General features: G+C 38.5%; 1 protein-coding gene across 2 annotated transcripts in view; it reads right to left on the bottom strand.

The window, feature by feature from the left end:
• Positions 1–15,335, bottom strand: part of RELN (reelin) — an 865,607-nt gene that overhangs the window by 469,972 nt on the left and 380,300 nt on the right. For both annotated transcript variants that reach the window (XM_073619618.1, XM_073619617.1), the window contains exons 10-11: positions 12,878–13,118; positions 1,679–1,824 (exon numbers count right to left, since the gene is read on the bottom strand). In XM_073619618.1, coding sequence (XP_073475719.1) covers positions 1,679–1,824; positions 12,878–13,118 — 387 coding nt within the window. The remainder of the gene's footprint in view (positions 1–1,678; positions 1,825–12,877; positions 13,119–15,335) is intronic.

Consider the following 15,335-nt stretch of genomic DNA (forward strand, 5'->3'; position numbering starts at 1 on the left):
ACACCACTTTAAGTAATCACGAGACCAAGGCTCTAGGCTCCCAGTTGGAGACAACTCCACCCTGCAGACAGGAGGTCTGAGCATGGGAGTCAGTAGGGCTTCATCTAGGAGAGAGAGGTGGAAGCCAGTGTAACATAAGGCTACTTGCTGTATGCACGGAGGTGCAGAGCGTCCAGTCTGTGGGAGACAGACCAAAGCCCTAAAGTGTAAGGCCTGAGCTGGAGAGCTGCGTTTACAACTCAGGAGGGCTGAAAATCATTTACTTTAGTAGCAGGACTGAAATACTGAATACCCCTGAGAGGGAATCTTCTGTGTTTGTTTTGAACTGTCTTTTAAATAAAAGTGGGCAAAACCAGCCCTGAAACGGATAAAAGCGAGTGGTGGTGTCCTTAAAGCGCTACACTTGAAGTGAACCCCTGAAAACACCTTATTATAAATTGAAGAGTAATGCCCTGTACACATGGTCGGACTTTCCAACAGAAAATGTGCGATCGGAGCTTGTTGTCGGAAATTGCGACCGTGTGTGGGCTCCATCGGACTTTTTCCATCGGAATTTCCGACACACAAAGTTAAAGAGCTGGATCGAAAATTTTCCGACAACAAAATCAATTTGCGTAAATTCTGATCATGTGTAGACAATTCCGACGCACAAAGTGCTACGCATGCTCAGAATCAAGCAGAAGAGCAGCACTGGCTATTGAACTTCATTTTTCTCGGCTCGTCGTACGGAATTTCCAACCAACTTTCTGTGACCGTGTGTATGTAAGACAAATTTGAGCCAACATCCGTTGGAAAAAATCTGATGGATTTTGTTGTCGGAATGTGCGATCGTGTGTACAGGGCATAATACTCTGTGGTTTTAGCACAATTGAATGTTTTTGCACAAAGATTGAGGACACAGTATGGTTTGAATGTCACTTTATTATAATTTTAAAAATATAGCATTAACGGAAAAAATTTTTAGGTTTATTAAAAGTTTATTTGGTATATCTTAACACAAATAAGAAGACATCAGTAGTTTATTTATAAATGGTTTTTAAAGCTGAGGTCCGCCTAAATTTTTTTTTAAGTCAGCAGGTATCTGCACCCCCTTCCCCCTGAAAGGTGTAAAATGTGACACCAGTGGGGGGGAGGGTTCCAGAAAGCAGAGGTTCAATTTTTGTGTTAACCGCTGCTTTAAGGTTTAACACTGCACCTTTTCCCACATGGTTTATTTTTTGCTGAAACAATACATGGCTATTCATTAGCAAATTATATGGACAAAGGGGAAAAAGTACAGTTTTTAGAGGGGGTGTGGAAATGAATGTGCAAGGCACAAAATAAACTGGAGGAGAACTATGTACATCTACAAGATCAAACATGGGATCATAGTAATGTAATGACTCAGACTCGGGGCACAGAGTAGAAAGCTGGGTGCCAGGTTCTATAAATACCATTGACTTGGAATATTCAATATGTTTATACAAGTGGGTGCTTTGCAACTGTTGTTAACATCCCAAGTAACTGATTTCATGGAAAAAGTAGTTCCAACCTGTTTTAGTTTTCTAGCTGATCATTACTGCTACTCTGCAATAATTCCAGTGACATGGGTGTCTGCATCCATCATTTGACAGAAAACTAATTTGGCAGGCAGGTCATGCAACCTCCATTTTATGTATATTGTCAATTTAGGACTCACCCTGCTGGTTGGCTCTCGAATTCCTCAGACCATTGATCTTGAATATCTTCAGTAGAGAGGTCAACATCTCTGGTTGTGGCAAAATTGTATTCACTTCCCTCTGTACCATGGAAATAAATTGCGTTGCCGTCTGATTGACAGCTATGCTATGGAAACAGAAATACCACATGATAATGCTAAACATTTATTATCTGAAGAGTCATTCTATGCAATTAAGTTATTTTTAGGTAATTTTCAAATAAATCCAATGGGTTAGCCTGCACAGTATGTGATACAAACAGCAATAAGAAGTGGAAGAAGTTGCTTTAAATTAAAGTAAACAGACAAGATATTATCAGCTAAAGAGTGTGGAAAATGGTATAGAATATGATATAATTATCATTGTTGTTATATTGACACGAAGCGTTAAAAGGTACAGTACTGAAGGAACCTCTTGATAAGTGGTTTCAATTTCTTATGTATCAGCAAACATCCATTCCTTTCTATGTGTACTGAGCTCACATATCAGAGTGACCACATACACTGCCTAAAATTCCACATGCAGTCATGTCATGTAGTCTGGTAAGCCATTATAGATGATTTCCAGGACAACAGCCATTTTGTAATATGTGCTGGCTTACTATGACTATGGTTGAAAAACAAAACATTGATTTGACCCCACTAACCATTAGAGACTAGGTTGAATCTTTCAAAAATGAACATTTTTGAGCAAATACTACTGCTGTATGGCCAGCTTAAGTGTACCCAATACCAAAAGACCAGAGCAAATGGCACTTTGTGGTAGAGCACTTGCATAGTGATTTTTCTTATGGCTTCAAACATTTGGGATCAAGGTGAACAGCCCTGATGACAATTTTATTAATTCCTGACATTTGATATTGGTTATGCTTAGATGCACACCCACTACTCCACTCCATAATAATCTGTACAATGGATCAGGCATGTAGGCCCCACGATTCTAGAGAAATAATTGTTTTTGCTGTCCAGAATGCTAAATCATATACTCTTTGATGTTTAATGCAACATGGGAGAATGGTAAATTATCTTCACACACTTTTCCACAAAGTTCTCTGTGTATATAATAATCAGTGTACTTTCCTGGCTCCAGAAGTACCAATGTACCTTACCAAGCCCCATAAAAGTCACTAGCAGCCAAGGAACGCCACAGCTGTGAACCATTTTAGCTAACATAAAACAAGAAAATGTATGTGCATCAGCAAATGACCTCCTGTGGATTCAGTATAACATGTTTCAGTATTTCTTTGTTTATACTATGTTTAAAATAAGGTCAAGATAAAAACAGGATATTCATTAAAAAACAAGCTTGAAAAAATGAATAGAAGCACACCATATTTCCTGATACAGATGCACAAAGCTAGTTTATGCTAACCTAAATTGAAATGACTGTATTTTGACTTACTTATTTTCTTTATATAATGATAAATCTGATCTGGGTGAAGTCTGTGTCATTAGTTTTGACAGATGTCATGGTAGCTTAACAAATAGTTGCATAGCAAATCACCCCCAGCTTTCTTTTGTCCTTAAGTAAGCATATATTTATAACAAAATAGCTGAGAAATCATACTGTATTACACTAACATTGTTTTATAAACACTGTTGAACATGAATTTGACCATTCATACATTACTAATTGCAGTGTTTTTTGGTTACTTAAAATACTGATTTATAATATCTAATAAGCTAATGCAAAAATGTAGCTTTAGGTAGCATGCACGAAATGTCATCCGTCTTACATGGGGATCCTTTACATTGTCATCTCAATCAACTCCTCAGTTCAGCTACAATGGGCCACATTTCATGAGAGGAATGCGGTGTTTCACTGTGACTTTCAATTTCTATGTTGTGCATACATTTGTAGATAGTAAAGGTCAAAATAATTAGACCAAGACACATGATCAGTGAAAGGTCACTTGCTAGTAGCAGTACTATATCTTAGAAGAAAGAACAATTGGCTTAGTTTTTTGACCAAGCCAACATTCAGATCTGTATTATTGTAATTTATTTTGTAATACTGTTGTCAAGGTGTTTAAGACTACTCAAAGTAGTTTTTTTTCCCCTAAAATCACGCTGCAGGGTTTATTTACTAAAACAGGAGTGCAAAATCTGGTACAGCTCTGCTCAGAAACCAATCAGCTTCTAGGTTTTATTGGCAAAGCCTAATTGAACAAGCTGAAGTTAGACACTGATTGGCTGCTATGCACAGCTGCACTAGATTCTGAGTGCACTAGTAAATCGACCCCTGTGTGTTTTTAACTTGTGTTCAAGATAAAACTAAAAAACTGATATAGGAAAAAGACATTACATGTTTTTTCATGACAAAAAAATAATAAAATCCAGATATACTCCACATCACTATGTATTAATTGTAAAGTTTCTATAACATTCTAAGATATTCGTGCATTGTTCATAAAAGTCACTGTACAAGTAACCTCAAACAAAGCTAAATATTTCTGATTAACTTTTTTCTTATATGTTGTACTATGACTGTTGTATGTAATGGGAATAGTCAATAGGTAATGACTATATTTAGTGAGAGCGAAGTTAAACGTTAAACGTTAAACGTTAACAGAAATAAAACTTGTTTTTAATTTGATAGCAAAAAGTGAGTAGGACTAACTAAATCTGAAATTGAATTCAACTCACGCCATTTTAATTTCACTGTTTCTACAATGCATAGTTCTTTGACCTACCAGATTCATATAGTGCAAGGACACAGACTTATACAGTAGTTCTCTTGCCAAGTAACACACTATATGCATATTTAAAAGAAACATGGTAATTACCTTACCATGCACTATGTGAATTAAATTGAGGCATTTATAGGTTGACAATAAATAAACTATAACTGCATGCCATGCATTTTGCATAAGTTTAACTTCTTGGCATGTTCATTTTCAGGCATTTGTATGCCTGTAAATTACAGTTTCACTTAAAGGTGTCAATGAGACTGAAAGCAATGCCCCTCCCCGTTGTCACTATCAGAATGGCCTAACATAGCACTGCTCATTGTAAGGACATAGTTATTTTTAAAATTAAATGTGTTCAGCCAGAAATCACTGATCCTCATTGTTGGCACATTTTCAAGAGCCTGGGTATTCTGCTAAAAGCAGATAACTTGAATTGTGTACGGATGATTATAATCCATACATAATTCCTCACCAGTGTATTTCCTATCCCAGCCAATTTTTGTCTGTATGCCATCGAAGTATTGCAAAAAAAAAAGCCCTCAACGCTTAACTAAAAGCTTTCTGATGGGGACTCAGTGTAAGCTTTTATTTCAATCCAATACTTTAAAGATAGTCTATTTTATGCCAGAGACTCACTAATGCCTTCTACTCTCATTCAGCAGTTTATCCTTGTGAGCTTAGAATCCTCCTTGCTTTTGTAGTGGCTCATAGCTGTGACCCATTGTTGGCTATGCCTTCTCACTTATGATAATACATATCCAGTGTTCTTTTAACAAAATGGTAATGCTTCATACCACTGTAAAGCCTGTTAATGTCATGCTGCAGCTCTCCCTTTTCAAATTAAAACTCAAATTGTGTACTATAGTCAACATTTTTGTGACATCTCCAATATAATTTGTACACCTGGGCTCCCTCTCAGCTATATTTAATTTGTTCACAGTCATGGATGTCTGTGTACTCATTTAGTGAGAAGCTGTTAGGTAGTAATTACCTACAGTATCCCATACCGAAGCCACATTAGCAAATTTATCTAGTTACTAATAAATAGTTATATAAAGTACTACATGGTTGGGAGGAATATTTTGCACACTATTCACCTTGTGGGAACCCATAATAATTCTGCAGTTTAATTAAACATTTGAGATCATTCAGAGGTATTCACCTTATTTTGTGGAGATTTCCTCTTACTTCAGGTTTTTCACCAACACAGTAAGTGAGGGGACACTACTTCTATTCAAAACTGAAAAAAAAGAAGTTTGTCTATACATACACATTACCTATGCTTAGGTAAGGGTAGGTTTGCTTTCAATAGAAGAATGAAGTAGTGAGGTAAAAAGGTACCACTACCACTACTATTATTTGGCTCTCAATGTATACTTGATTGTTTTTTGAACCACCAAGTTTGTATATCTAAATTCAAAACCTTTTTTTTTATTTTGGATAGAGTAAAGAAGGGTTAAAACCCTCTGTCGTTCATTTAGGTTTTTTGTAATCTGTGTCTCACTGGGTAGATTTCCCATCACTTCCTTTCCTTTAGACAGTAAGAAAGAAGAAATCTCAACAAAGTAAGAGAATAGTCCTATTAGACAATTATCACCAAACAAGTGCCCACATTAAAAGATTTCCCTTCCATTACTTTTGTGGTGACAACCCAAAATTTTAGATTTTTCCTTACTTTTAGTATAGCACTGAACCCAATAGGGCAGGACTAACAGGATTGAACTTAATAGAATACTGGTCACCAGGAAAAATAGAGAGAGTAAATCTCCCTAATAAGGTCACAGGGATTGTAACCCCCTTACCCTTTACATAAACTTTATTTATTACAGCTGTTTAGATAGACATACATTTAAAAAAAGCTTAGCAGAAAGATTGACATAAACAACAGCAAGCTGTGCTAAGGACCACGTATGGCCCCGCACACTATTCATGCATTATGACCAAAAGTCATAATGCATCAGACAAAATTCAGCAACATCAGTATGCATTGGTTAGGTTGACTTTAGGGTATAACTCATTTGCCATTTTCACAGAGGGGTCTGAATACAAAGATCATGCACTATGCACATTCTTAGTTTTCTGTTGCATCACTAATAAATGTTCTTGTGGCATGGGACATTATGTGTAAAGAACTTATATAAGTCTACTGCAGTCACAAAGTGGTTAAAAGCATCTTAAGTGTTCTAGTTGGTTGCTTCACGTAATTCACACTTAATCTAAAAAAGAGTGAGCTAAAACTTGTAAAAAAAATCTTAGTCAGTATGTGTGCCAATACTTTCACTAACAAATAATAAGCTACCCAGTTACAGCGTCAATAAATACAAGTTTTAGGGCTAATAATGATGCTTATTGGTCTGTTTGGTCGTAAATGTCCCTATTACATGTTTTGCTGTGCTTTCCAGTCAGAAGAATGATTTGTCTCTTTGGCTTCTATGACTTTGCCAGTTTACATGAGGGATGAAGGTTTATGATTCTCTTCATATTTTCTCCAATGGGCAATGGATTCTTACAGACAGCTGTAGACTCACAATTTATTTTTTGGCGACATAGCTTTTATTGGAATGAGTATGCTGGGTATTTGGGGACAGGCAGCTTGCAAAGGGCTGGTAGCAGATGGAAAGAAATCTGTCCACTTTGCCTTCACCTCTACATGGGCATAAAGTCATCAATTTCATCCATTAAGGAGTTGTCAGTCAGCCCATGTAAGTGGAAGAACATTCCTGGTAACCAGATTAGCTGATAAACAATGCAGATGCAAGGAACACTTTGGAGGCAATAGAAAATATAGTTTGCGGGCAAATTGAAAATGCAACAGCCAATTTCTGTAATGACTGTAATATTTTAAGTGATTATGTTTGCCACTTCTGATTTCTCCTTAGAGAGGACATTTTTTTTAATTAAAGTCTAAGCAACGAGCAAAGCTGAGATTAGCGGTTGATGAATAAATAGGATAGAGATTAATGGAAAACTATTGCAAAATATTACAACATATCTGTATTGTGATTAATTATTCAGAATCTGAAACAGTTACAGTCTCGGGTGTATATGGTATATGTTTAACATTTATTTGTGTGAAAGAGCAAGAACAATAAACAAAATCAATTAAATTTAAAGCTAATCACAGTAAACTGTAAAATACATTATGCATTAAGGGGCTTATTTCTTAAAACTGAAATCAGATCGAAACACTACCACAGCCTGAATGTAATCATATTTATATGTATTCAACCTCACTTGCAGCTATGCAACTATGAACATATGTAGCTTAAAAACACATGTAACTAGAATAAATTTGCAGATTTGCAAGAATACATTTATAAAAGTATACCTCCTGCCAAAACTGTCCATTTGGGAAGATTCCTTTTCAATTCTTGTCCCTAAGGTGCAACAGGAAGCAAAGTGCATCAAGTGAGAGTAAGTGAAAGGTAATCTCCCCAAACTAAGGTTAAGTCCTCCCTTAGACAGTTGTCACTGTAATAGGTGTCTCAATTGAAAGATTTTCTTTCACCTCTTATTTCAGAGACAACCATAACATTATAAAAATCTCAAATCATAACTTTCTGTGATAGAAAAGGTGCATCTCCAAAGCAGGGACACATTCAGCAATGAAAGTTAAACAGAGGTTCTAACCTTTCCTTACTCTATACAGAACTAAAAAAAAATGGCTACAGTTACGCTTTAACAATATATTTAATAAAAATAAAGGTTATTTTAAATTAAGCATTAAAGGGCTGAAGTAGGGAACAGCCATGCTGCTAAAGAGCAACTAACCCCAAGAACAAAAACTTAATATATTGCAGTTTAACAGTTCTTAAAGTAGCTGTAAACCCTCACATTTACCCCATGAAGTGAACAGCCTCAGATGATACACAGAGATGAAACAAATCCTCCTACATAAGTTTTACTTGTATATCTGCTGTCTTCCCCATTCTACACCATTTCAATGGTGCGGATTGTGTTAAAAATCTTTCTTTGTCTGCCAGCAGTACATAGGGAAGGGTGGAGAGACTGCACTTACACCGTGTGAGAGCTGATTGGAGGAAAGGGACACCTTCCCTCCACAGACAGAGGAACGGAGGAACATGCAGAGCTGTATTCTGAATAGATAAGCTCCGTGCTATTCTCCCTCTAAGCTCCACTCCCGACATACATTTTTTAGCTCATGTTATCTCATGTGTCAGAGAACTTGCCAGAAGTGACTCATGCTGATAACAGAGGAACGAAGCACCAGGGAGAAACGATGCTTAGAGCTTTGAAGAGTGACAAGTAAACACTACAGATATATGTGCTTAGTTCAAATTTGATGAATGGGGTTTAAAACCACTTTAAATGTGGTGGCTTCATTCGTTTTTCATTTTTTCAGGCTAAAACATGCGAGTGCAGTAAAATTCCTGATAATCTTGCCAGAAATGTAGCATCCTTATGCTTTTAGATGCACTTAACTGATATATCAAATCAATACATGATATATCAATGTTATACATTTAGCATTTATGTTTGTGAACAGGGAAGAAAAATAAACAACAACACATATATGAATGAGGTGTAAGACATATTTGTAGCTCAGCCTGGGTGGTAACCATGGCTACTACTTTGATCCAAACCAGTAACGGGCATCCACTCCTGAACAGGACATGTGTTATTTGCAGGATTATCAAGTGAAAAAAAAACATACAGTATGCAGCCATTTCATCCATAGATTAGTAAGCTTTAGCATATTACATTTTGTTTTTGGGTTTAGCTATGCTTTAACCTATTGGCTGCCACCAACCTATGTCATGTGTTGGCAGCAGCGGGGGGGTTTACACACACTATGCATGTAAACATTACAAGCTGACTGACAGCTTTCAGTTGTAAGCAATCCAGTGGCTGTACAGCCACAAGTTAGCTACCAGGCACTATCCAGAATCTGGGACATCTCACCAAGTTTCTTGGGCTCCACTATCCCACCTGTGGGCCTGTGACCTCATGTCAGTGTCGCTGGCTTAAGTATGGGGGGGGGCACAGTGAACAGTTAATTCACTGATCTCCCCAAGCTAGTAAGAACCCAGAAATAATGAGAATGTAACCACTTCTGGGTTCTGTTAGCTTTAGAGGAGTGCCTAATAGACCTCTGATGTCTAATTAAGGAGAACCCGTCACTATACATGTGCTATTCCCTATGCAACAGCAATAAAGTCACTATACATGCGCTATTCCCTATGTTCCCAATTCCCAATATTCCCTAACAGCAATAAAGTTAAATTGAGGTTCATATTTAAAATGTGTATGCTGTGACAACAATAAAACTGAAGCTTGAAAGCCTATAACCAAATAAAGCAAAAAAAAATTAAGCAGTTAAACATTATGCCATAACCTTTAGCATCTCAGACTGCTTCCTTCGTAAAACAAAATTAAATTCCAAGTCAAACAAAACAACTCCAATCCAACTGCGTTAATAATTACTAGTTATGGAAAAAAATGAATCTGACAAACAGGAGACAGGATGCAAAGAACCAAGTGTGCTTTATTATGTCAACCTTCCAATATGTCAGCACCGGATTTAATTGGCTCATCTTCAAACCTGCATACTACAATAATCTAGCTGATTGTGACAAGTACACTGGGAGGCAGCCTCTAAATGAAACACTGTTCTCTTATTCTCTGTCAGTCTGCATGTGGGATTGTAGACGTCTGAACAATTATAATGAGTGAGGAAAAAAGGAGATGCTGTCAAGTGTGCCAGTCATCTTTCATCTTTAGAACTTGTATTAACATCTTCAGCATCTATGATCCAAATAAAAATGTGGCATTTGTATATGGTAGGTGGGCTTACCTATTGGCTTTATTTTTGTATAAACACATTTAAAAGCAAGTAAATAATTAGGCCTAATGATAAATACACAAACAGTCAGTATTTCAGTACCCCACATTCTCTTTATTTTTTTATCCCTTGTTTCTCTAATTAATTTTTCTGCCATTATGGTTTACCTTGCAGCTCAGACTAATATTTTAAAACCAGAATGCTAAACGGATAGTTAAGAGCTGTGAAAAATTGACGAATACAGTATATTCATTATAACTGCAATAAAGGCCCATGACCCCCAAGGATCCAGTTCTGACCCCAGTTCATGAATATTTCCTGTCATTACATCAACATAACCATTGTCACTGTGCCTTTATGTACAGCTATTGCTGACCACTGTTATTATGTGTGTGTTATACTGTAATAGGATTATATTATTTAAAAACACAGAGTTTTGAAAGCAAGGACAACTTGGCATGTTTCTCAAATGACAGAGACAGAGCAAACAGGCAGGACATACACGGAAAGAAACAGAGCAGAACAGTTGGTCATTATCACAACCAAAAACAGATGGATGGACATATTAGGTGATGCAGTTCTAATAGAAATGGCCAGAATTGTATTCTGTGATGGCTAATCAAATACAATACATTTATAACTGGCTTCTTTCAGCTTCATTTACCCATGTAGAGAATAATGGAAATTATTAATAACCATACTCTGCTATCATAGAAGCTTAACAAGATAGATAGACCAAGTGCTTCATGAGTTCTCTCCGTTTGTTTGCCATCTTCAAGGTTATACTTTTATTGAAATGTATCATTACTTCTGTCTCTCTGTATATATGTCATGTACATTTAGCTGCACTTTGGTCCTGGGTAAGCTAAATAACAGATCCAGCATAGTCCGGGGGGGGCAATCTCTTTAAATGGCCAGCACTGCTCCTTCTGGTTGTCCTTCAAAGTGCATGTATGAAGGTTTGCCCTCTTGCACACTGCATGATAGACAAGCGTTGAACCTCTTGAACTCTGAGGAAATTGGCAATGCATCAAGTCAGCAGAAAGGGACTTTCCAATCAAATGTAAGGAATCAGCAACCTAAATAGTCAAGGGGCTATAGATTGTAATGCTCTGTATATTTACCTGCTTACTAGACATTTACATGAACTTTGAAAACTTTGCTCAGTATCTAACTACTGTATTACTTTAAATATCTGCCAACACTGTGGAGAAAACTTCTTAGGAGCTGAGGAAACCAGCTGGATGAGGGGTGAAAGTTTGGTAAGAGATGTATGGGATTTTTTTTTTCATACTTACCTAGGTGGATGCAGCATTGGTCCGATGCTGCATCTGTCCCCTGCTGACTCTAACACTGAGAACCGAGTGATCCAACACCGATCGCTCAGTTCTCAGGGCTCTGTGAGCAGAGAGCTGGTTACTGTGAGTCACCACTCTCTGCTCTGCCCCCTCCTTACTCACTAGAGTGCTGGGCTGTTGAGGGGGCGGGAGCGGCCGGCTCAGGCCCTCAGTAGCTCACTGAGAGGCTGAGCCAGGTGCTGGTACAGGCATGTGGGAGGATCCCGACTCCATTGCGCGATCTTGCCTGAGCCTGAACAGGCTCGGTGATGTCAGCAGGCAGTGGACTTCAGCCCGCTGTATGCTGAAAACAGGTCACAGGAGTGCAAAATGAACTGCACTCCTGTGATTTATAGAAGTACAGCCAAACAAGCTTTGACTGTACTTCTCTTTTAATAAAACATATCCAGATGAATGTGCCTAATGACTACTCGCTATTTCATGGCCTGGATAATTTAAAACCTTCACAGAGACATTGTGTTTATAATACCATTGTTCATCATTATTCAAGCTGTGCACCTTTTTTAAACCTGCAAGCTTTTGAGCCTGTAATTGACTTTCCATTACTTTAAAGCAGTATTAAACTAAAAACCAAAAATGTTATATATTGCTCCTTACTAATCATTGGAAGTGATTGCTTCATTATTTTTCTTTGAGCTTTTTTTCTGTCTTTTTTCACCTGGTGATCTGGCCAAAAACACCTTCTGTATTAGAGTCCCCCTATTCTGGATAAGGGAGCACAGGGGGCACCTTTGGACAGCAGCATTGTCAGTCTGGGAGGAGGGGGGTATTAGATGTACTAGTAGATTTAAACACACTAACAAAATGAAGCTGAACTCCAGCTAACACTTTATAAGCAGTTACAGCAAACTTGTTTTTCCTTTAGGGATAAAGCTTTTACATAAATAAAACTAATGATTGCAGCGTTAAGTGGTTTGTCTCATCCCTGTAGCCGATACATCTGCAAGTAAGGTTGTTTTTTTGCAAAAAAAACAGACTTACTGGCCTGATCACTATATGAAAATAGAAGAAAAAATGCTTAAAAAAGAAAACGAATGCAGCCATCACATCTAAGAATTGGTAAGCGGCAATAAAACAAAGTTGCTTTTGTGTTTAATACCACCTTAAATTAGTAAATGCAGTTCCTATATCACAATCTCAAGTCAGTACTCTGCATATTTATCTACTGACTTACAACCTTATCACTAACCACTGTGCGGCTAAAACAGGTGGATGAATTTGTGAATGTTGCTAGATGTCACTTTCTTACTGTTACTAACTATATTATCAATCACAACTCAGGACAATATCTAATGGCAGAGGAGAATATGAAATAAAAAAACAAACAAACCTTGACAGTAGCTCCAGGAAAGAAAAGCCAGTTTCCAGTGTCCATTGGGTCAAGGTTATCTTCTAACACAACCTGCTTATATGCAGCATTGATGATCAGTATGTTGTCAAGTGCCCAGCATGCCTCATACACATCTCCAGCCTGTGTGCTCTCTTGTGTCCATCGAAACCTCACATTTTCACCTTTGGCTTCATTAGGGAGGTAGATAATGTGGATGATTGTGCTAACATTTGAGGGTGCGCTGGAGGAAAAAGATTAAAATATTTCAAATTGTTGCAGAGATCAGTTAAAATACCCACCAATGAGTAGGTTAAGCATAGTAACTCTACCTCTTATACACTACATCTTCAAATTTAAAATTCTATATTCAAATATTTAAAGCTGAACTCCAAACAACTACAGTATAAACTGTAGCAGGGGGACCCCGTGCTACTCGGTAAAATGGTGGTTTACGTCAGATTAGGGCTGGGTTTACAATGTTGCAAATTGGATGCGGCTTTTCCCCACATCCAATTTGCATAGCAGGAGATTGTGACTGGCTCTCTATGTCGCGAATTGCACAGGAGCCCTGTGCGTCTTTTGGTCTATTTTAGGTCAGAGTTCAGGCCAAAATTTGGGCTGAATTTGGACCTGAAACAGTGAATGGGATTGCACCGGACTCCTGCTGTGAGCTGCTGCGTTCTCAAGTGTGAACCCAGCCTTAGACCCCTTTCACACTGAGGCAGTTTTCAGGTGTTTTAGCGCTAAAAAAAGTGCCTCTAAAGCTCCTGAAAACTGCCTCTCAAGCCACCCCAGTGTGAAATCCCGAGTGCTTTTACACTGGGGCTGTGCGCTTGCAGGACAGGAAAAAAAGTTCTGCAAGCAGCATCTTAGGGGCGGTGTGGGAGCAGTGCATACAACGCTCTCACACCACCCCTGGCAATTGGAATGAATGGGCACTGCTTCCGAAGCGTCGCATCACGGGTGCTTTAAACCCCTTTTTAACCCCTTCTTGGGGTTAAAAGTGGCCTGCTTCCCCCAAAAAGCATCACGAAAGTGCCACTATAACAACGGTAAAGCGTCGCTAAAACGAGCGTCGCTTTACCGCTAACGCCGCCACTGCCACAGTGTTTAAGTAGCCTTAGAGAGAAGCAAGCACACTGATTATTCAGGTGTGTGCTGTCTTCATAATAGAGTTAGCGCTCAGGGCCCCACCATCCTGAGGGAGGTCAGCATGTCTGAGGTGAGCAGTGTGAAATGCTGCAGTGCATCAAGGTCAGGTTAAGACAGAAGAGGGACCAAGCCTGAAAGGACAGGAGCAGCCAGAAAGCTGTAGAGAGAGTCCAGGAGGGACAAGTGCAGCTAGGGAGCTGCAAGGAAACACAGAGCTAAAGTACAGCGTCTGTGCATAACCCTGGGATGCATTTGATGGTCAGCAGACCCTGCAGAGGTACTCAGAGCAGTAAAGCTACCACAAGAGAGCCAGGAGGCTGAATGATATTTCTTTGCAGTGATGGGAGCCCCCCTGCGTGGAAAGAGATCTATATGACCTTTACTTGCTTTTAAATAAAAGTGAGCTGCCGTGCCCTTAAAATACAGTTTTGGACTGGCACAACTCATTGTAAACGCACCTACCAATTGATTTTAATCACCCCAATCTTACAATACACAGATTATATATAAATAAGGGGGCTGTTAAACCTTACAAAAGATTTATATTGCTGTTTATCCTGTACTAAGATTTCACGCATTCTTGCACCCACAGTTCTTGGCAGGCAAACCGTGCTGCTGACAAACCCCCCCCCCCGCATTTAAAAACGCAGTACGTTTTTGGTTACGAGAAATCACATGGTGCTAAAGCAACATAAGTTTCCTGTGCAGCTGTGATTTTAAAAAGGTGCAGGGACCTTTTTCCTGTGTTTCCCACAGGTAATGAATATGCTGGTGTGCCCACACAAACACGAGTCGCAACAATTGCATAGGTGTGAACCTAGCCTTAGAGGTTTTCTCCCCACCCTACCCTGTGACTGAAAAGTTAGAGGAGAAGCAGCAAGCTGGTGAGCTTGTTTGTCTGTCACTCTGCTGTTTTCTCTTACGAGCATTTTTTCCATCCACTGCAGAACAACAGACTGGCTCCATGTGTTGTTTCCCCTGTCAAGTTTAGCTATTCAGGGACCGCAAGAAGATGATACTTACAGAAATTGAGGGGCTTGCAGGGGGAGGTGTTTGAGTATGTTACATGTTACACCCTAAATACAGGTGTAACATGTAACATGCTCCAAAAGTGAACTTAGCTTCCAATTTCTTTTCAAAATTGTATTTTTATTGGGTTATTAAAAGAAGAAAAGATACATGTAAACTCGTTATACAATGTACATTGAACTAGTAAAAAAATTGCAATGTTTACAAACATACAAAAAAGATGACAATGCAGAACTCATAGGTGTACATAAACCATGTCCACAGATACAGGACACAG

This window comes from Aquarana catesbeiana, linkage group LG03 (assembly GCF_042186555.1).
Source record: "Aquarana catesbeiana isolate 2022-GZ linkage group LG03, ASM4218655v1, whole genome shotgun sequence".
In the NCBI taxonomy this organism is placed as follows: domain Eukaryota; kingdom Metazoa; phylum Chordata; class Amphibia; order Anura; family Ranidae; genus Aquarana; species Aquarana catesbeiana.